Source organism: Coturnix japonica, chromosome 4, assembly GCF_001577835.2.
Source record: "Coturnix japonica isolate 7356 chromosome 4, Coturnix japonica 2.1, whole genome shotgun sequence".
In the NCBI taxonomy this organism is placed as follows: domain Eukaryota; kingdom Metazoa; phylum Chordata; class Aves; order Galliformes; family Phasianidae; genus Coturnix; species Coturnix japonica.
The window spans coordinates 66,723,549-66,746,672 of NC_029519.1; the positions used below are offsets into that span (position 1 = coordinate 66,723,549).

At 36.8% G+C, this 23,124-nt stretch overlaps 1 protein-coding gene across 1 annotated transcript in view; it reads left to right on the plus strand.

Annotated features, from left to right (window-relative positions):
• The window catches only part of DHX15 (DEAH-box helicase 15), a 35,702-nt gene extending 13,705 nt beyond the window's left edge, over positions 1-21,997 (plus strand). The window contains exons 6-14 of the mRNA XM_015862646.2: positions 2,898-3,065; positions 6,464-6,550; positions 7,897-8,046; positions 8,196-8,304; positions 9,381-9,572; positions 12,496-12,618; positions 15,023-15,213; positions 20,192-20,361; positions 21,430-21,997. Coding sequence (XP_015718132.1) covers positions 2,898-3,065; positions 6,464-6,550; positions 7,897-8,046; positions 8,196-8,304; positions 9,381-9,572; positions 12,496-12,618; positions 15,023-15,213; positions 20,192-20,361; positions 21,430-21,547 — 1,308 coding nt within the window. The 3' untranslated portion in view covers positions 21,548-21,997. The remainder of the gene's footprint in view (positions 1-2,897; positions 3,066-6,463; positions 6,551-7,896; positions 8,047-8,195; positions 8,305-9,380; positions 9,573-12,495; positions 12,619-15,022; positions 15,214-20,191; positions 20,362-21,429) is intronic.
• Positions 21,998-23,124: the final 1,127 nt, after the last annotated feature.

Genomic DNA, 23,124 nt, shown 5'->3' on the forward strand with positions numbered 1-23,124 from the left:
GACTTCTTATGTTAACAGGTGTCAAACTCAGATTTTCCTTATTGTCTGGTGACTCTGCATTTCTAGCTGCACAGAAGCACAGCTTCAGTGAGAAGGATAAAAATTACTGTGTCTGAAGGTGTTGTTTGTTGTGCTTCTTGCTCAGGCACTAGTCAACAGCCTGCCTTGTCTTTGGAAAAGTGGGTTAAGATGGAGTATAAATATTGTCAGATTCAAGAAGTGTAAGTAACCTACTTAGTGTTTTGTGGCAAATACAGATGGCTGTACTACCGCTTCTGGTAAATTAAAAGGAAATTGAGCACTGTGTTCTTGCTTTGTTTTATAAACAAAACACTGGAAAGCATTGCTTCCCATATGGACTTAAGTCTTACTGAACTTAATGACAAGGCTCGGAACGCATCCCTTGGAGGAAAGGCAGTAGCTTGCCGACCTACACAGTTCTAAGAAGGAATCAAACAGTGAATAATGCGACAATGTGGTGAGTGTAGGAGTCGTGCATCCAGTAGTACCTTTGATCACAAGCAGGGAGTTGGAAATAACTAAAAGCCAGCAGTCTTGTGATTGAAATAAAATAAAATAAGCTGCTAAGCTAGGCATTCTAAATTTAAAGTATTGATAAGTTAACCACCACTTAATTATATCAATCCATTTTGGTCAAGCTAGGAGCTTTAGAAAACTTTAATGCAGGCAGGCTGGGACAGTTCTGAGGACTGTTGCCCTGGGGCTGCCCTGACCCAAGTGCAGCACCCTGCACTTGGCCTTATTGAACTTCATTAATTTTACACAGGCCCACTTCTCCAGCCTGTCCAGGTCCTTCTGGATGGCTTCCTTTCCTTCCAATGTATCGATGGCACCACTCAGCTTGGTATCATCTGCAAACTCAATGTTACACTTGATGCCATTGTTGATGTCATTGATGAAGATGTTTACACAAGTGACGCTGGCTCTTGGTGACTTGCATTCTTTAAGTGGTTTCTGATGAGAACGATTCTCAGCTGATTCTGTCTATAACGTCCAGCATCTGATCTTTCCAGTTTAGTGCAGTGTGTTCAAATTCCATAAAATAGTTTTCTGATCTATCAGGAACTCAGCTCTGCACTAGATTTAGTGTTTAACTTTGTTTTTGTAAGACAGTCTGATTATCTATTACATTTCTAATGAATGTGTGGGTAGCACTTTATGGAGACTTGGAGCTAAGTGCAGATTTGAGAGAATGAGGCTGCTGAGTTAGTCAGCTACTTACTTTTGACATGTCGTCTTTTGTCATAAGGATAGTTACATTAAATTATTAGTTTACTGAACTATGTGTGTGATGTGTCAACTACATTACGTTTTTACTTTTCACTGAGAGGCTATTAAGGAACTTTCTAGAAGGGTTTGTCAGTAGAACTCCATGTATTGACTTCAGTAAATTCATTCTTTGTTAATAAACCAGTAGGGGGTATTGCAGCCCAGTTTCTTGTGTGCCTCTTACGTTGTGAAAGGTGCATTGGATTTGTTGGCAGAATGCACCTTTGTTTGAAAGTTTTTTCTGTTGTATATATAAGCAGTAAATAGAAATAGGCAATATAATGCCAGAAGGCATTAGGCTTACTACTAAAGAACACATTGACATCAAAGAGGTAGACCTTGTAGCTGTTACTTTACTGTGTTTCTGTTAAATATTTATGCTGGTCAGTACAGAACATGAGAATTGAACGATGTGTGCTTATTTAAAACATGCTGAATGCAGTTATGCTGGAAACTGAGAAGTCTCGATTAAAGATGTTCTCCAAATCTTGTTGAGTTTGTTCTACGTTCTGCCCGATTTTTTTTTTTTTTGTTTGTTTCTATGAAAAAAGCTTTTGTTTCCATATTTATAATGTAAAGCAATGATTTTTACAGAGGCTTTATATTGATGCTTTATGTGCTCTTGTGAGTTGTCCTATGCATAACTTCAGCTCCAGGCTGGTGAATTAATTGTGGTAAAGGAAATCTGGCCTCTGTTCTAGGAATGTGTTGCAGACATGTTTCTGCTTACTGTTTTTCTTGTCATAACAATTTTATCCTCCCATCAGTGGTGCACTAGAAATACTGTTGATTAGACTAACTTTTAATTATACTAATCAGCTCTACTAGCGATTTTAAGGTTTTTTTTTGCACTATTTTTTGGCCTTATTTTCATTACAGTTTGTCATAACTGTAGGCTACATAGCTGGCTTATGTCTTGTTTTAAACTGCAACTTAATCATATGTAAGATGCACTGAACTGTTGTGTAAGAAGCAATAGCAAATGCAGTACTTTGGACAAAACTGCATGAGAAAATCTGTACAGTCATCAGTTTGTCGCTCAGTTCTACTGTTTAAATGGGATTTCAGTTAATTTTACTTCAAAATCTTGAACACTGAATTAAGAGGTTTGGTTCTGAGCATCCATGTTTATACTGTAAAGGTGTTTGTTCTCATTAGGTACAATGAAGCAAATCTCCCATATAATTGCATTAGTGATACGTGACATTGAAGCTTAATTGGCTTATTTTAAATATCTTGCACATCAATTTCTTTTAGATTGTGAAAATTGAAAAGGTCACGAGTGCAGTTTAATATTCCAGGGTGAGAGATTTCAATTTTAGTACAATTTGTAGAGAATTAATTAGGAAACATGACTAAAAGAAAAAGGATGTTGCATGCAAATGAGGCTGTTCATTAGAGTATGGAAGAAGCTGAGGCATCTTAGAGCTTCATGAAAATTTAACTGGAAATTCAGCAAACACCTGGGATTTTTTGGTTTTTATTAAATGATGTTATCATAATTGTTTTCCTGGGTATAGACTTAGTGTAATTGTGATAAGTTATTCTAACATAGAATGGATTAGCTTTCCTATGGAGTTCTTTTAACCACTGTTCTTGTTTTGCAGGAGATTGATGAAGCCTGCAAGAGGATAAAACGTGAAATTGATGACTTAGGTCCTGAAGTGGGTGACATCAAAATCATTCCATTGTATTCTACCCTTCCTCCTCAGCAACAACAGAGGATTTTTGAACCTCCCCCACCAAAAAAACAAAACGGAGCAATAGGAAGAAAGGTAAATAGTTTGCTGTTTTAATATGCTCTTCACAGTTGATTGATCAGTTAAGTCAGTTACAGGTATTTTAAGTATGCAGCAATGAGTAGAAAGCTTGAATGAAGTCTTAATCTTTATCATGCTTGAAATCAGAATTACCTAAAAATTCACTTCTTCATGGAGTTCATATTTGAGGTTTCTGTATAGGATGCCGTACTCTACTGTTTGATTTGAGCTGGGAAGTATTGGTAATGGTTGGACTGGATGATCTTCTAGGTCTTTTCCAACCTTGATAATTCTGTGATTCTGATTTAACTGAGTGGAACTGGCATTCATACAAACTTCTTTTGAGGGATAGAAGTTGGAGCAAATACTGAATTTGACTTGATATATGTGGAGGAATGGGATTTTCCTGATTAATTATTGAGACATGTTCTTTCTGGAAATGAACCTGCCAGTTAATGTCCTACTAAGGGGTTGGACGTGTTCTGTTTCTCAAAAGGCTTACAGGAAGGTACAAGTTAAAACAAGATTTCTAGTTGATTTCTAGTTAGAGGGTCATTTTAACTAAGAAATTGGGGTTCTTTTCATTCATCAGTCAAAAAGGACTGAGAAACTAAAGTCTTGAGAAACGGCATTAGTGCATGTTCTTAACAGAATTACAATAGTTCAATTCCCGAATGCATATATAAACTAGGCAAGAAACTGTGTGGATATTCCTCTAAAACTGAACATTTGAAGGAATCTGATAGAGCTTCTTGAGGCTAAAATACTGCTGTATGAAACCATCGCATTTACCAAGTTAGGTCACTATTTTCTTTACATCTGAAACTGAATCTTACAGTCTGCTTTATGCAAGGTTTACTCCTTGGTTGTTTGCCTTTTTGGACAGTACAATGCATGTGGAATAGTAGTGACAACTTCTTAGTGTTCTGTAAGAAATTACTTATTAAATTATCTTCTTTTGCTTATTGGTGCTGATTTTGGATTATATGCTTTTTGCAGTCATGAAACTAACACTGAAAATATGAGAGCATTAGCAACCATATTCTTTCTGGGTGAATTTGAATTTCAGATCATATTTGTGGTGCTTTTTTTTAAATTTATTTTTAAGGGATTTTCAGTGATATTTTCACTGGTAAATCCTGGAGCAGGGAGGGCTTTTCCTTCTAATTCTCTCTCTTATGGTTCTCATGTAACTCTAAAATTGGGAGGAGGAAAGAAGGTGCATTGAATCTGACTGCTGTCTTCTGTAATCCTGTTGAAATTTGTGCAAGATAACATACATACCTCAAGTCTTACATTATGGAACAAATCTATTAGCATTTAGTTTTGCCCATTACTTTCTAATTTGCCCATTACTAAACAAGGCAGTTCCTGATAGCAGAATGAAATTTCCAGACTTGCTTTATTTTTTGTTGCAGGGATCTTGAGAGTTACTGGTTAATGCATGGGCAACATGTAGAGATCTGAATATTTAGCTAATGTGTAGCTTTTTAATATTCCAAGTAAGCTGTTTAATCTCTGAAGATCTTTGGAGGATCAAACTGTTAATGTGATATTTAGAAATCTTTTTGCCATATCCATTTCTTTAATTGCAATAGTGCAGTTAAAACTGCAAAACTGCAGTTAAAGGTAATTAGCTACAATTTATTATTTTACATAATTTAGCACTAATTTCCTTCGTCTGATTTTTCAAGTAGATTTGTTTCTGATTTAGACTTCAGATGTTGTGGAACTTAAGTTTTTCTTGGATTTCTTGCTGTATTACTTTTGTTCCTTATATTTTTAAAATAATATTATGTTAACAAGTGTAATATGGACATACAAAAGGATCCACTATTATAACTATTTTTTTCCTCTACTCTTGGTAAGTCCTGCGTAATTCTGAGTGCATTACCAGTAAATTCAAGTTAAACTGATGGGTCTTTGTGGACTAGTCATATTAACAATATTGGGTTATCAATATTGAAGTGTTCTCATAGAAACTGGTGATTAAAAGCAGGACAAAAGCCTTCTAGTGCCACATTATAATTCATTTTGAAGCTCCTGGGTAGGAACGCTTTGTGTTTTAGTAGGTCCAAAAGAAGCTCAGACTTCTGATAAAATACAGTCTGCAGCAGCAGCTGAATGTGGCCTGACCAGCCTTCTAACATGGGAGTGCGAGTTTAATTTGCATATTTAATGACTTGCAACATTTTTGTGTCAGTGCAATTGTGCTTCTGTGTCAGCAGTTAATTGCATTGGTTTTTTTGTAGGTTATTCCTCAACGAGGTGAATTTTTTTTAAAGGATTTTTAAATAGCATATAGTTTCAGGGTGAAACACTATATTGATTCCAGACTGTTTTTTTTTTTTTCTTTTGTCCCACCTAAATATTACGTTTGTTATTTAATAGCTTCTAGCTGAGCTTAGAACTTAAGTCTACTTTGGATGCAATGAGTTAAGAATAATGGCTGTCAAAGTGATTGGCCAGGAGGATATCATTAGAATTATCAATCTATTCCAGCCACTGGCTTCATTGTAATTCTGAACAAATCTTTAGGAGAATCAAATTCTAATTGCTAAACTGAAAATTGTGAAGATGGTTCTGAAATTAAGAAATAAAAGGCAAGTGGTCAAACTGACATCCTGAACTCCTTTTGAAGCCTTTTTTTTTTTTTTTTTTAAGCCAGCAGATTAGATTTTCTTTTAACATGTGATTACATCTTCTTACAAGATGGAGCTGAAATTAAACAGTGTTTGAGGATTTTTGCTGTGATGTTTTGGTAACTGCTTTATTCTGAACCAAGTGAAAAAATGTAATGTGCTCCAGTGTGTATAAAAATAATAAGCAAATATCTGTTTTGGCTGTTAATGTCTGGAGTGTAAAACAGAGAAGGCTTTCCTCAGTGCCTAACTGAAGGGGAGCATCTGTGGATAGATTTGACTCATCAAAGTACAGTTACATAACCCTCGATAAAATACTATTTAACAAGCTTGCCATCTTTGTGCTTAAAAAAAGACTTTAGAAGGCAACAGAAGATGTTAGAGAACCGGTGTGATGTCTCATTTTGTACTGGAGCTAAGCAAAATTTTGAATAGACGTTTTTCATATAAATATCTACTCTTCTGTTATTTATTTATAGCTATTTTATTATTTTTTTATTATTTTATTTATATATAGCTAATTTAATGCTATCTTTTTAATGTTGTTAATGGAGATGTAGAACAGAAGCAGAGTAGGCAAAATTGGATGGACTTCAATGCAGCTTCATCTGGTTGACTTCAGATCCAACAAAAATTTTGGAGTAGAGCTCTGCTCGTTACTGATGAGGTGCAGAAAAATTTGCTGACAATTCTTGCAGGGAATCAGGGCTCTGTATGACTATTTTCATGACCAAGAGTAAATAATAAACCAACTGTTTTATTTTTCAACAGGTTGTTGTGTCCACTAACATTGCTGAGACATCATTAACAATAGATGGTGTTGTGTTTGTGATCGATCCTGGCTTTGCAAAACAAAAGGTAAATACTTTATCAGTTGATCTGGTTTGATTAGGTAATTCTTCTTTGTAAACATTTTGACAGGTCTTACTTAACTGAAGTCTTGATGCTTAATTTTATGCCTCTCTTATACTTAGCTAGAACAGTGTAAAATAGCTTAGTAGAGAAGAACTTTAGCCTTAAAAACTGAAAAAAGAGGATTTGAAGTTAGGTGTGGAATGTGAATTTCATAGTTACTTGATTTACTGAAAGTAAGTGAAATAGGTGCTAGAAGTTACCTGTTTATATCATGTTAGCATGGGAAACTAGCTCTAAAGTGAGAAGAGAGAAGAAATTACCCAGGCTAGTATTTTTTCTTGTCAGTGTTTATTGGGAGCTCTCGCACCTCTGAAAATCTTCAGAAAACTGAAGTAGATTGCCTGCAGTCAAACCAAGAACTAAATATAGAACAAAATTCTAGTCTTTTAAACTTAATTGAGTCCTTTTACTGGTAACTGTCTTCATAACTTGGTTTCTTAAAGGCTTTTCCTTTAACACTCATGCATGTTGTCAGACTTTCTCTCTTCTGTGGTCTGAGATACAATAGAATGTGAGTACAGGTGATGCAGCTCCATACAGGAGTTGTAATCATCACTTAGGCGTAACTCTTTTTGTGAGCAGCTCTTCTGGCTGAATGCTGTCTGTAATAAGAACTGAAGGTTTTGATTGCTGTTTATACCTGTTCATACCAGGAGGGTGTTAAACCATGAACCAGAGGATGTTTTCATCTGAAGTTGATTGTTTTTGCTTTATCATCTTTTTCATGAACCCTGGGGGTGAGCTGCTGTTTATGTATGACTGCATGTGAAAGTCTACACGTGGCCCTGAAGTAGTCTTGCTTTATAATCAGTGTGATTTTACAGTTGCGTTCAAGCCTTAACGTTACATTTCTCTGACCTCTGCAACACAATTATTCAACCTTATAATTGTGTCAAGACAACTTGTTTTTGCGTGGAATTACTTGAGCATCAAGAGTGTGTTTAGCACTCTGTAGAACAAATTAGACACATTAGTTCTGCCATGAAATTCTTATCTAAAAATACACACGCATTTAAGTAGGATGGGAAGCCTGGCAGGAGATGATGTTAATAAAAGAATTAAAAGTAACTGCTGTTTTCTAGGCAGTTCTATTGAGGTTTTTTGTCAACTGATTTAAAGAATTATGTAGCCAAAATTGTTTTTTCCTTTCAGATTCATACAGCTTGTGTTTTTCTCGTCCAAAGTTGCATTTGAAAATAAATTTAAAGCTGTCTTTATTTTGAGATAAGTCTTACCTTGAGTGATATTCATTCATCTCCTTTTTCTGCTCCTATTCCACTTTGAAATAGGTATATAATCCTCGTATCAGAGTGGAGTCTCTCTTGGTGACTGCAATTAGTAAAGCTTCTGCACAGCAGCGAGCTGGCCGTGCTGGTCGTACCAGACCAGGCAAGTGCTTCAGGCTGTACACAGAGAAGGCTTACAAAACTGAAATGCAGGTAAGATTACTCTTTTTGGAGTACATGTGTAAGAGCACTTGATCCAAGTAGCCAATTGCTGTGCTGCCAAGCAAAATCAAAATTTGAATGCTTGTTCCTCCAAGGACCAAAGTTCACAGTACTGTACGTTTTCTTTTTCCTTCCCTTAGGATAACACGTACCCTGAGATTTTGAGGTCTAACTTGGGATCTGTAGTGTTGCAGCTCAAGAAGCTTGGTATAGACGATTTGGTGCACTTTGATTTTATGGATCCTCCAGGTATTTGTTCCATATTTTCTTGTCTGCTACAGGCATAGACAACTTCCGCAGTCTTTAATTTTGTTGAATATTTTATACAATGATGTAAAATGTTATTTCCCACTTTTTATCATAATCCAAAAGGAACATCTTTGTTTATTTAGTGCTGTGTCTTACAAAACAACTCTCTTAATAACGCTGTTTGCCTAAGAGCTTCCAGTGGAAAGTGGAAATCTACTGAATGTTCTTAACTACAAGGGTATGGCTAAATTATGTGCATTAAAAAAATCTATTGCTGAGTGAATTTTTTACTCATCACCTTGATTACGCTTTCTAATTGCACATCAGTTAACTGCATGTAAATAAAATTGGCTAGCATTTTAAAGCTGAATACATGCTTTTTTGGCTTAGTCTATATCTTTCTTGTAAAAGTATTAAATGTTAGAAATACCTTGAAAATAACAAGGTTGCGTTGCAAATTAAACTCACAGATTGGCTTTCTATAAATACATCAAAGCTGGTTGAGTTTTTCTACTTGAAATAAAAACTTAACGTATATAAGCATTTAAGCAGTTTCACTGAACTTCTTTGTTAATGCAGTGCAGTGCTTTGTGGTTTGTATGCTAACTTAGCAGGTGTCTGGATTCTTTTTTTTTTTTGTGTGTGTGTACTGTACTCTCGCTCTAAGAAATGCAGATTTCAGGGAAGTTCTTAAAAGTTCAGATTGTGGAAGAACATGGATATCTAAAGTACGTGGTTGAAATTCTGGGACTGTACTCAGTTTGTTTTCTGCGAATAAGAAAGATGTCAGAGACAATTGATATTACTAAGTGAATATTTAACAATGCCTCTGCTGTTTGAATCTTGGAAAGTAGTACTCTTCAAATATTCAGAGACTTTGAACCAGTTAGTAGCTGTTTTTAGCGATTTTTATCTACTAGTTGATTCATATCTGGGTGTTTATGATTGGATTTGGTAACAGTTTTGTGTTTGGAAGCCATCTGAACGGAGAGTGAAAAACAAGGTCATCTGTGCACTCTCATTCTTGCTTATTCATTGCACTTTGATTAATGTAACTACCTAAATATTTCTTTCAGCTCCTGAAACTCTGATGAGAGCCTTAGAGCTCTTGAATTATCTGGCTGCTTTAAATGATGATGGAGACTTGACCGAGTTGGGATCCATGATGGCTGAATTTCCACTGGACCCACAACTGGCTAAAATGGTTATTGCAAGTTGTGACTACAACTGTTCTAATGAGGTCCTATCTATTACTGCCATGTTGTCAGGTAATATTAAGGAAAGGGATACCAAAGTGCAGATCTTGAGTTTGGGGGAAGTTTGACCTTTCCGCGTGAAAAGCATAAGAAATCTGAAGTTATTTTTATTAAAAACTGATTTGTCAGAAATTTAATCCATTATGGGTTTGCTTGTAGACCTGCAGCAAATAATCATTAAAGTGAAGAAATCAGCATGCATAGATAGGATCAAACTTTTTGACTAACTTTTAGTTAAAATACATTTATTTGAGTTCATAGAAAATTTCGATCTAGTGGAATGGAAATTTATTTTTAGTTTCATAATCAGGACTAAAAATGCTGGCTAACCACTCTGCTTTTACGGCAGTGAAATCTATTCTCTATTGTGTATTCTTTGCACTTTGATACATGCCAGTATTTCCAAAAGAATTAGAGCACAAATTATATTGAACTGCTAAACTTCTACGTGATAAGATTTTTAGTGATTAATTTTATTGGGAAGCTAAAGAGCATTCATTACTTCTAAAGGAAAGAGAGTTTGGGGGAGGGTGTATATTTTTAATAGTTAATTTGTGTGCACAGCTGTACCTTGCATAAAGTGAATAGCCCTGTCATAACAGCTGCTTGTCAAGAGAGATCTGGAGAGTAAGATGTTGTCAAGCAAGCCTTGCATCTCATTGCTCAGTTTACATAGAACTGACTTCATTTTATAGTTGGTCTCTCTAGGACAAGCAGCAAGATTTTGTTCTTAGGAAAGTCAGGATGTTCTGTATTCATAATTACTGCGATGTCTTCAGGGTGTGCTATTTAACAGGCTCTTTGCAGTTGTACTGCTGGTTATGTGCTTGACTTGGACAATTAGAAAAAAATCTGAGTTCAAAATCTGCTTTGGTTAAGTCTTACAGTGTATTTATATGAAAGTTTTTAAAAAGCAAGCTAAAATGTTTGTTGCAGAGTTATGATTGTTCAGACTCAGAGCAGATGGGCAGGGCAGAATCTTTAATTTCTTAAATTAATGGTATGCTTAATTGCGGAGGTGGTGGTAGGTTGGTGCCTGTCTTTCTCTTGCCCCCAACTCTTCCCTGTCCACCCCAGAAATAGCTATTAAAGGAAAATGTGCAAGTCTAGTATTTTTATCTGTTATAGTCAGTTGATTCGTCTTACTCCTTTTTCTATTGATGTTTTTTTACGAGCTATTATTTTTTCTGTTTTAAGGTAATTTTTTTTATGCTTTTAAAAAAGCATTTGGCTTGAAGCTGGTTACTGTCAAGATAGCAACTATAACTCTACAAAAAAGATTAAACAGCCTGGTATTTGTGGAGTGTTTTCCAAGTAAATTTTTCATTTTAAAACCAGTGATGCAGCATCTGGTAGATAGTATAAATAATACTGCCTTAAGTACACACAAGGATTGGCTGGATGTGGATACGAATCCATGTAGTAATAGACTAAAGTGAAAACTAGATACCAGAAAAGTGCAGGGAATAGTATAGAATAAATCAGCAGATAAAAAAGTTGTAATTCGTTTAGAAGTTACTGTGGAGTTCTGTTGTCTTGCCATGGGATTTCACATTCCTAACTTTTCCATAGAGCAAGTGCTACTAATCAAAGCTTACTCTGTTACTGATTTTTACTTTCATTAGTGTGTTTGAAATTAAAATAGTCTATTTTTTTGCTTTCAAATAGAAGACTTAAAACACGGGTTATTTACTTAGCTCCTGCATTTCAATTTTATTTACTGCATTAGACTTCCTGATTTGATACCATGTGGTTCACTGTTGCGGTTTGCATTTTTCTGAAATTACATCCAGTATTCAATTCAATATACTTGTATATATGTAGGGGTTCTTGATATTTTATGGGATTTAAAAATGAACACACAATGGCTGGGGACAGATGAGGTTGGATTTAAGTTATGAGCAGGCTACTGCAGTCCTGGGGAAAACAATTTGTAGTGTTAGCTGCAAAATTAATGCTTCTTCAGCATTAATTTCATTGAAATTGAAACCTTCAAAAATTACACCTTTAGTATGGCCTCCTTCTTTTTTTCTCCAGTTTATCTCTGTAAAGTAAGATCCATAACTGCTTTGGATGTATTGCAAATTCATATTGAAATTGCAAACCTGTAAGAATGTTGACAGACCACAGATATTATTGTAACAAGCTTCGTGGTCTTCAGTGGTCTGTACTTGGAAAGGGAATGTTAAAACCCACTTTTTTTATTCACCTCAGAATAAGACCAAATCAGGCTTTGGGGAGTATAATAGTGGGCAGAGATCATGCCATCACAGGTTTTATTTCCAGTAGTGTCAAAGGACGGTTTAACCTTCCACCACTACCGCTACCATCACAACTTATAGTCTTGATATTTTTATTCACATGTGCTTTTGTATACCAGTGCTGATAACAATACCATATTGATAAGATGACTTGACTGTACTGGTATGTTCTGTCTAGTAGCAGACTTGTAATAAAGCTAAAAATGCTTGTTTAGACTGTGTTAGTGCAGTAGAGCTCCAAAATTACTTTCTGCTCTTATCCGTTGTGGAGGATAAAGGCTTTCTGAGAAAGCAGACTTGCATTTCAAGCTTTCTGTTATGTGACACTAGTTCCTGGTAGAGCTATCAGCACTGGGCCTTGAACCAAGACCTATTGAGAATTTTGGTATATATAGGTAACATTGATGGCCTTCAGAATAGAGATTTTAATGCCTACGTATAATTCTATGAAAATAATCAGGTACTCTGTAGCTTTGAAACCCTCTTGTCTTACAGATGTGGTTAGGTGTTGATGTACCAAATCAAGGTAGTAAACAGTCCAAGATGCAGTTGGAGGCCATCCTGCCCTGCCCTATGCTCTGTGAACTGACCTAGCTAGGCCTTGTTCCTCTATCTGTGAATGCGTGACTCATCGATATGGGCGTTTGTGTTGGGCCCATACCAACCTTGTTTAGTCCCACAGTGTTTTGTTCGTCCCACGGAAGCAAAGAAAGCAGCAGATGAAGCCAAGATGAGGTTTGCCCACATTGATGGAGATCATTTGACGTTGCTGAATGTCTACCATGCTTTCAAACAAAGTAAGTTTGTACCTGTTGTAGCAAAAGAACTTCATGTCTTTTATGTGGCCAGCTTTTGTTCCCCAGTTCTGTGGGCGGTTGAGAGTCTAGGTAGGGGTTTTTTATACTATTCTATTATAATTATTAGTATTTTCTTTTAAGTATGTAAAAGAGTTATTGAAGTGCTGCTTTCTTTAGGAGAGAGAATCAAAACCCAGTATAAAGATCATGTTAAAAAAAAAAAGTCTGGAGTCAAGCCAGGCTTTTAAATCAATGTTGGTAACCTTGAACAGAAGGAAGCAGGCTTTCCCATAATTAAGAAATATTGGAAATTTGTTATCTGATGCTAATTATAGAAAAGTCAGCATAATTGTTCAGGAACTTTTAAGGGTGAGCAGCACAGAGAATGTGTAATTTACCCTGGCTGTAAATCTAAGGATGACTCAATCTGGTTGGTAATGAAAAGTAATGTTTTATGATCTAGTTACATTTCTTGTGAACAGATGAAAAATGCAACAATCTTTTATCCCATGTAAAAACTTAGTTCTGTTCTGGTTTTGATGTAAGAATTCTGTGTCAAAACAATACAGACACTGTTTATCTAAAATATCTTCAGATTAAACACACAAATGTATGTATTCCAAACTGTCTTAAAAAATAAAAGCAGAGAAACTTATAATCAAAACTTGCAACAGGGAGATACGTATCGATTGGGTCTGTTAGCTGTTTAGATAACAGGATTCAAATGGTCTTGAAGATACCTTGTATGTATGTTCCTGAGCCGATGCTTTCGTGCTCAGGTTACTCTCTTCCTTAATGAAACCAGCCTTAGATAATTCATCAAAGGAAAATGACTGTTTGATGTCCTTGGCAGTAACTTAATATGTGATGAGGTCAGGGCCTAAATCTCTGAGGGCTACCAGCTGGAGTTGTTCTGTTTCTAAAAATACATGGAACCAAAATGTGGAGAACTTGGGCTGAAAAGTCAAGACCTTTGCTTAGTGTATGGGGAATACATGATTATCTGCTCCATTTAATATGGGGTACATATAAAACATGAAGCAGCATTCTCTACTATAACATGATGTGGAGTAGAAAATCATGTGATAGTTAGCCCTCTTTACAGTTAAAATGCATCCAAATACAATAAATTTGTTTTGCATTTAATCTGCTGGGGATGGTATGTTGTTTGTTTGTTTGTTTTAAGACTTAAAATGTACAGTAAAAATAGCTACATTTTAACCATAATATTTTGTATTAGTGAAGTTCATAACTGTATTGCATAATTTTGGCGCAGAAATACCTTCTGCAATGAATTGGGTGCATTTTGTCAAAATGATTTCAATGGTTTTTAAAAGTCAAACAGAATTTGTAGGCTACTTAAAGATCTCTTTCCCAGTACCTGAACCCAAGTCAGATCCTTATTAGGATTTAGGTAATACAGTAGCATTGATGTCATCTTGCATTTTTGTTGTGGACTTTGTGTTAAGCTCTGTCTGCAAACAGAATGTGCGTACTGGTGAATGCTGGGTGGTGGCAGTCTTCAAGGCATTCATTCACTTGTCTGCCCCTTTTTTTTCCCAGTCTGATGTTCTACAAAGTCCTTGTATAACATTCAACAGAATCACATATTTTTATATCACAAACATGCTGTGTGTTTTGTTGGGTTATTGAGCTAGCAGATACAGGAATAGCATTACTTGAGGACTAATACAAGTGGTAGGGATAGCTAGGTTTCTCAGCGTTAAATAAACTTGAAAAACAGTTTATGATTGTTATAAAAACTCTTAATAGAGCTACGAGTTGTAGAAAGATTAACTTTAAGCATGGGAAGTTCACAGTTGTATTTTACCAGTTGCTTACTTTAACTTAAATTACTGTGAGGTGCATTACTCTTAGCATTGGGCTGGTGTGTTTATGTACCTCTTCAACTGTTAGTCAGCAGCTTAATTTTAAGGGTTTGGTTTGTCACTTGTATTTATATACCACTGTCCTGTTTATTTGTTGCGTGCTACATTTATAAATACTACACTGTTTTTTATGTTGAGTTGCATTTTATGTTGCAGGTTTTGATGATTTTTTAAATTGCAATACAGGTGAAATGTGCAAAATTAATTGCTGTGGTATTTCAGCAAAACATTGGTGATTATGTGTTCACTGTGTTGAGGAGGAGGGAAACACTAATTTTCCTTTGTTTCCTGAATGGAAAATAATGTAGACAGGATATCTAATGAAGGAAATCTACTGAATAGACTAAGAACTGTTATCACTTGCTTTAAAAAAAAAAAACAAAAAAACAAAACACAAAAAGAAAAGTTATGGGAATCTTTTCTTGGCTCACCTGACTGCTCAGTCAGTTACTTGCTGTTTTATTTACTTATTGGATAAAATACTTATTTTTGATTCATGTTTTTTAATATTGCAGATCATGAGTCGGTTCAGTGGTGCTATGACAACTTCATTAACTACAGGTCCCTGATGTCTGCAGACAACGTACGCCAGCAGCTGTCACGAATCATGGATAGATTTAATTTGCCTCGTAGAAGCACAGACTTTACCAGCCGAGACTATTATATCAATATAAGAAAGGCATTAGTTACTGGGTATTTCATGCAGGTATGTGTGTGTTTTTGTAGGGGGAGCAGTTCAGTTTCTTATTGCTTTTAGTGTTAGTGTGGTTGCTATCACTCATCAAAACTTGAGGAATGTTACTTCAGTTGTGTATGGCTGTCTGAATTACCACTTAGTCTTTGACAGATTGATTGGTTGTTATTCAGAGTAAAATGTTCTGTCAGACTTGGTGCAGAAGTTGTAGACAATCCTGCAAGTCTGAAAAATACAGTCTCTGACTTGATCAGTGAGGAACTGACTGTGTGAGTACTTCAACGGTGTTAATACACGCCTCAGTAATGTTGGTGCTGTCTGAGCCTACCACAAAACTTCTGTCCAATTGAGTAGGAATTAAATTCCTTAATAGCCAGACTGCTTAATCCAATACTCAGAGATTAATTTAATTTCTGATACCGTGGTAGAGGCTTCACTTTCCTGATCAGCCCACCATTTGACTGCTGTTTTATCTGTGATGTCTTAGTAGAGGCAAGCAAGGATGAATGATGAAGAAAATGGTAGCAGACTCTCCCTCTCTAGCATCTTTTTCTCCATAAGTGGCTCAGTGAGCCTGTCCCAAAATCTCGTTGTCTCTGATGTCCTTCACCACATTTAATTGTAAGTGGACAGAGTCGTAGGGATTAGAAGGGCCCTCTGGGTATCATCTAGTTCATCCTGCTGTAAACTTTATTTTGCCACCTCAAATAAACTGAGCAGCCTGAGAACATTTCTAGAGAGATTTTACTGCAAAAGTGTATTTTACCCCCTCACTCAAAATTATCGAGCTGAATCAAGAGATAGCTGTGGTAGATCTATTGAAGGTATTTGAAGTCAGAGCCATTTCAACAGTTCTGTTCTTTAATCTCCATGACATTGTGTTACCTGACCTCAACTCTGAGCCTCCTTTGATGAATTCCATGTTGCTGTGTGCAATGTTCAGTAGAAAAATTGTTTATAATGCCTGAAACAGAAAATGTTGTTTACCTACAACTAAAGGGCTTAAAAATTAAGTCTCTCTGCATGTTGTGCCTTCTGTTTGCAGAGATCCTCTGGCATTTTGAGGGCTCTTTTTAAGAAAACCTGAGTAATGAAATGCACACATCAGTTTTATCTGCTTAGTACAGAGCATGCATTGAATTGCAAGTGTGAGCACTTGCAACGTGTATTCGTATACAGTGGGTAGTCTGTGCAAGCAAAGTAGTAAGGTCTGTGGACACACATTGGTTATCTTGATTCTTCAAGCTCCTGGGTTTAACAACATAGTTTGACATGAGAAAAAGAGTAGCAGCTGCTGCTCTGATGTAGTTCTTGACTACAGTACTCACACAGCTCAGTACTTTGGCTTTCCAAAGGTTGTTCCAGGTCCTGAAGTTACTCAAACGTTTGAAAGATGGATACAAAAAACAACAGTTTTTGCTCTCAACACTGTTCCGTTTGTCTTCAAGCTAAGCTTGAAACCTTTTTTGGAAAACACAGCTTAATTAAACAGGTTTTATCAGGTTATTACAGAAGATGAAAGTCAATAACCTGTGCTTTATGAAAGGTTAGATTTTTGAGGCTGCTCATTAAAATCTCATTGTTGCTACTACTGAGGTTTTGGTACTACTTTGTATATATTAAAGTCTGTATGTAATCAGACTCCTAGTGTAATAGGTATTAAAATAAAGCTACAATATCAAGGTGGTCACCAGTGCATTTAATGGTGTTTGCTTCTCTCAAGGAATGCAGAATACAGTTTTTAATAGCTTTAGAAACACAGTTGCGTGACGTAAGAGCAACAATTTCAGAAATCCAAGCAACAGCGGTTGCTCTTCAGCACGTACTGTCATTCATTCTTTCAAGAAGAAATATGAGAAACAATCAATTCCATAAACTGTTGAGACCAACCTGCCAAAATTAGTAGCCTTTGTTCTGTAAGTGCATGCAGCTTGGACAGTGTTTGATACGTTTACCTCAGAGTACGTGGTAGGGCCGGGTTCTATAATATAATGGATAATATAAGCACACTTAAAACTTCAGAGGTGGAACAGTGACTCAGTTCTTAATAAAATTGTGATGACCTTTGAAAACAGTACTGGGGAACCTGGAACTGGAATGTGTTTTTTACAGTGGCATGTTCCATGGCTGTGTGAATTTGTTGCCCTGATAAAAAGCATTATACATTATCAGCAGGGGGGATTTTCTCAGTCTGCAGAGGAGTCTGTTACAGGAAGAGATGCATGGGCTGCCTTGGATCCTTAAGATCCTTTTAGGGTGGTGTTTGTGTAGCATACATTATGTAGTCAGTAGTGTTTAACTTTTGGCTCCTATTTCCACCCTCATTTGCAAATGTTTCATATTAATACGTGACAAATTCTTTGAGAAGCTCTAGGCTTGGGTTTGGTCCCCAGTGACTTTCTTAGCAGTGTCTCTGGAAAATGAACCTATTTGCTAGGCACGCTTGGTATAAAATACTTGAATAAAGTAGCAGAAAACAGTTAACATTCTCTGCCATATCAACATGTTACATTGACTTGTTGAAGGCTAAAGCAAGCAACAGAGCCTTGCATAAAGCAGAGCTTGGATCCTATATCTGTATCATATCTCCGTATGATACCTAGGTATATTTACAAGCAAGAGAAGGTGGATAGGTGAGAGCAAATCCCTTTTCCTGATATTGAAGAGCCACCATGCTGTATTTTACAGGCATTGGAACTGGTTGCTTCCAGGGCTGCAGAAGTGCATGGGTTTATACACTGTCTCCTGTGCGTGCTCATTTGCTCACTTATGTCAGCCTTGGTGCTTTCCAGAGCCCATTCTAAATTCTTACAGCCCCGTAATCCTGCAGGCTGCTTGCACCTTCAGAGGAGAAGCAGAATTACCTTTGTCATCAATGCTGAAACAGCTCTGTCCAGGAGTGAGCAGGACGATGTAGTGGCAGGTAGCTGGATTATCACTGTTTGCTGTGGAGCCATCACTTCACTGTGGGCATTTCTTTATAGCGTGGCCATTACTGAACGTGAAATTAGGTATTGTTCTGTCTGCTGACAAGTGTACTTGGGAGAAACATCTAAATGGGATAAATGCTGTGGGCTTGTTACTGTCTCAGAATTGAAACAAATTCTAATAGTATGTAACCACTTAAAGGTGCCTGATCAGTGATATTAGGGTTCTAAGAGGACCTTTTTTCTAATTGAGTTACTCTAGTCTTTTTCCTACTCTAGAAATTAAGAGCTTTGCTTTTCTTTTGTGTTTTTCTGAATGTTCTTAATTAGATATATCAGTCTTTTTACTTCAGAACTGCACGACTAGAGTGCTGCACTGCAAATTGTGCAGGGAAGGAAATGGTCATGTGCATTTGAGGAAACGTAAATGCTGTTATTTTGCTGTTTTTAATATATCTGGGGGTGATTGAGGTGGTAAAGGTAAATTGTATTGATTTTTAAATCCAGCACAACAGTTTTATAGAAAAAAAACTAAAACTGATCATATTGTCCTTCTGTGGGAAGAACAGCAGCTGGAACACTGATACTTGTGTACACATGCTCGCTTCTGGAAAAAATGAAATGTATTGTTAAAAACAGAATAAAAAGTGTAATTCAGCACTCACGTGCACTGCTGCTGTGCCACGTCTGAAACAGATGAGTTATTAGTCTGCTCTGGTTTGCAGCTGGACTGCTCTTTAACTCTGCAAATTTTGGGTTGAGCTGAATGGAATTAAGCCCGAGTTGTTCTGGGCATTGCACTGTTAGTTTCCTTTAGGAGTGCTTATGTTGGCTCTCCAGACTTGAAAATAAAGTAGCTGTATAATGTGTAAAGTCTGGGGTGAGAACAGCTGATGATTATGAAAGTGAATGTCCTAGGTAGGGAAGTCATAAAGTGTAACAGAGGGGCACATTTGAAAGTAGATAGCTTGTTGCAAAGCTCGTGTCCTGATGTGGAATTTGAGGTGAGTATTGGATTAGAAATCCTGTGATTTTAATCTAATAAATGTGATTTACCTTTGAGGAGGAAGGGGAAAAAAAGGGTAAGTGTAGGAATTAAAACAATTGAAAAGCAATGATGTATACAGTCTTGTATTAGAGGGAAGCAGCTAATGATGATAGGATTGAAAACGTGTCTTTTGCACATCTTTTTAGCTGTTCTGTTTTGCTTAATCTTTTTATGGTATTTTTGTATGTATAAATGATGAAATAACTACAAGGGTCATCTTGAATTTCCAGTGCTGGAAGGTTAATTTTAGTTACCTGTACTTGTAGATTAACTGTTCTTACAGAGAACATCCTTCTAAGGACAACTGATTGCTTTACCAAATCTTAATGAGCTCAGGTATCAGATCATCTTGGTGAGGCAGACATTTCTACCCTTTCACAGAGCGAGAAGCTTGGTCAGGGAGGTTAATTGATTTTTTACCAAGGTCACAGCAGAAGTATGTTGCTGAACCTACATTTTTCAGCTCTGAAGCTTGTGCTGTACCGAGGCTGTTCTTACTTTTGGACATGTTAAATTTCCTCTTCTAACTGGACTGACACTGTTATTTCAGGCTTACTGTGGGGGAGTTTGTAGACTAACAGATCCATCAATAAAATTACTACTGAAGCAGTGCATTAGTAAAAGCTTGAAATGATAATAAAGGTACTGTAGGACCAGTAAGCAGCAGCTGCAAACTGTGCTGGAAGGAGTTGTCTGTGCTAGGTCACAGCTGATGGTGGTGTTCACAAACCTGTCTTTTAAGTATTTCCTTCAATACTGTTTGCATTGCTGCTGTACTAATAATTCTTCTTGGTGCTAACAGTTTTTATATGTTGTTTGAATTGTATAGCGGTGTGTACATGTAAGGCAGTTAGCAGGAACATCTGGCATCTTGATTGTGTGTGTACAAAAAAATACTTCAAGTGGCCCAGTCATGTGCTCAATTTAGACAAGGTTTCTAAGCTACAATGAAGTATTTTGGATGCAGTGCTACTTGAAGCCCTCTGTGCTAATGGATTGTTCTCTTGTTACTTAGGTGGCACACTTGGAACGAACGGGGCATTACTTAACAGTAAAAGATAACCAGGTGGTACAGTTGCATCCTTCCACTGTTCTCGATCACAAACCAGAATGGGTGCTTTATAATGAGTTTGTCCTTACAACGAAGAACTACATCCGGACATGTACAGACATCAAACCTGAATGGTAAGCAGAAAGTCATAAAGCAGTTGTGAGCTACTGAAAAGTAGTTTGATTTATCATTTTTTTTTCCCCATCATAACTGGTCTCTCTACTTCTCATGAATCCAATATTAAAAAACAGTTTGGGGAATGGCAGTTGTGTGGACTAGTGAGCTTGCAGGTGACTAAAGGTTTTCTTTGTGGATACCAGTTTCTGGTCTTGGGGAGTCTTGCACCAAACTTAGATGCTCAGGCTCTGTGTGCAGTGTGTGGGGAGACCCTTGGCTGCAGAGCTTGTTAAGTCAGTTCAGGAGTTGCTGCTTAGAGATGCTACATTTGGGAGTGTGTCCCAGCACTTCTTGGTGTGCTGAAGAGATGCTGGTAGATGCCTCAAGATCTAGAACTGTTTGTGGCAGTTTGTGCCTGTTGTTTTTGTAGGGATCTGAACCAGATTCAGTGCTTTTTTAAAACAGGAGGGAAAGTTGTGGTAATATTGGTAGAACCTGCCTTGTCGTAAAACTGCTAGTCAGTAGGGTGCACAGCAAGGAATTGAGTGCACTTGTACTCGGTGGACAGTGGAGATCTGAATCTTCTCCCCTGTCTTTAAGGTTATACCTGATCAGTGAAGTTGTAAGCCTGGGTGAATATGGGAGGTTTTTCAGCTGTTGTTGAAATAATATTTTGCGTAGAAAGGCTTGAAAGTCAAATAGCATGGGGTATGGGATACTTTCTTTTGTATTTTAATGCATAATACTGTTTCAAATCCTTCGACAGAAATCTTTCTGAACAAGCACTGTAAATGCTGAAGCAGAAATATATCATCTCTCTTGACTGAGTTTTTAAGCTTAAACCAGCTAAGAGTGAACTGCTCCCCTTGTACAAGCTGATACTTAGGTGGGCATAATTGTGTGGTTTTTTTGTTTTGGACTTGGGCGCAGCACTTAAACTTAAAGGTGTACTCTTTCATTAACCTCAGAAATGCAAGGTGGGGAAAAAAATAAAAGGGTAGTATTTGTTTCGGTCAGTTGTAGAGTTTGTATGGGATGCATCTTAAGGCTGGAGTATTAGTAATCAATCTTTCCTTTTTTGACAGGCTGGTGAAAATTGCCCCTCAATATTATGACATGAGCAATTTTCCACAGTGTGAAGCAAAGAGACAGTTGGATCGCATCATTGCCAAACTTCAGTCCAAGGAATACTCGCAGTACTGAATTTATGCTTTGAACTGAAGTTATTCAGAGGACAGCTTTAAAAGATGAATGGATTCAAAGTTCAAGTTGTGCTCTTCACTTTGGTTCAATAATGGCCTTTTATTTGAAAGCTTTTTAATTTTTCTTTACAGTAAATATTCCATTCTGATTTCATAAATTAAACATTTATGCCTCCCTTTTGTGTTGACACTGTAGCTCATACTGGAAAAGCTGATCAATGTTTTGCAGTTTATTGAAAGTAGTTCTATATATAACAATGTTATAAGCATTTCTTTAGAAATGGTTGAAAATGCTTCTAAAAATGTGATTATCGACCATGGTATGCATGATCGTTGTAATTGTTGACATTCCTTTTAGAAGTTGTGAAATGTTACAACTTGTGCTTATGTAGACACAACCTTCAGCTTCAGTACGAAGGTACTGACTTCAATAAAGTCTATTTATACTAATTTTGTGCCCATAGTATGTCAGTATTTCAGTTATTTTGATTGAAATGTGAGGATCCACTTAGTCTCTCATTAAACTTGTTTTATTGATGTAGCAGTAGTATAACGTTAAAAAGTGCAGATGCTTGAGCAGCAGGATGATGGTGGCATCAATATTCTACATAAAGTCTTAATCCCTTGCAAACTTCTTTCAGATACGTAGATAATTCTTTACAAGGTGAATATTTTGCGGATTTCTTTGGAGAAAGCTTTCTTGAACCATTCTGGGACGTTTCCAGAATGGAACTGTGGTAATGTCCTATAAAGTAGAGCATCTGTGGCTAGTTAGAACTTACTCTAGCTGGCAGTGTTCAGATATCACTTCAGAGGAACACAAATAACATCAGCCATGCTCTAGACACATGAAATTTTAGTATTGTCATTTTGCACTGATATTTAGTGAAGAACGGCTTGGCAGCATTTTCAAGATAGGAAAGTAGTTTCATGGGGAATTTTACTCAGTAAGATTGAATACTTGGTCAGATTTTGAGGGTTTTTTTTTCCTTCCTCAAAATAATACATTCAGGATTTGGTTCTGGCAAAGGGAAGCTGGAGCAGCTCTTGCCAGAGCACCTGCCCCCTGAGTGGGAGCTGTTGTCACTTCCACTGTTTTTTTTTAAATCATGCTTTAAGGCATGTTTTGCTTGGAGATTTGGCAACCAGTCTCAGTTATGCTACTGGAAGATTAATCTTAAGCCACAGGTGTATCCTGTGTGAACCGCAGGTTAAACATGTGGCTGTAAGATTACTTGGAATCAAGTAATTTCAGGATTCTCTTCCAACTCCAGTTTGTGTTTTTTGAAATGCAGTTTGGTGGAGAGTAAGTAGAGAGGCTGTGAAAACTCCTTAGCGATGAAAGAAGTTTTATTAAGAGAAGCATGTCTGAAGGTGAAGCTGATTGGATTTATAACACTCAGTGGGACTTGTGAGTCTTCCCCAGGCTCAGTAACAAAGCGAAGGGAGTAGGGGATTTCCCCCACTAGAGGAATGCTGAAACTGATCTGGTGTTGTTCATGGGCCTCCCTGCTCTGTGAAGTAACTGAGGAGAGGGACTGACCATTTATAAGATGTTGAACTCAAAATTGTGTTCTC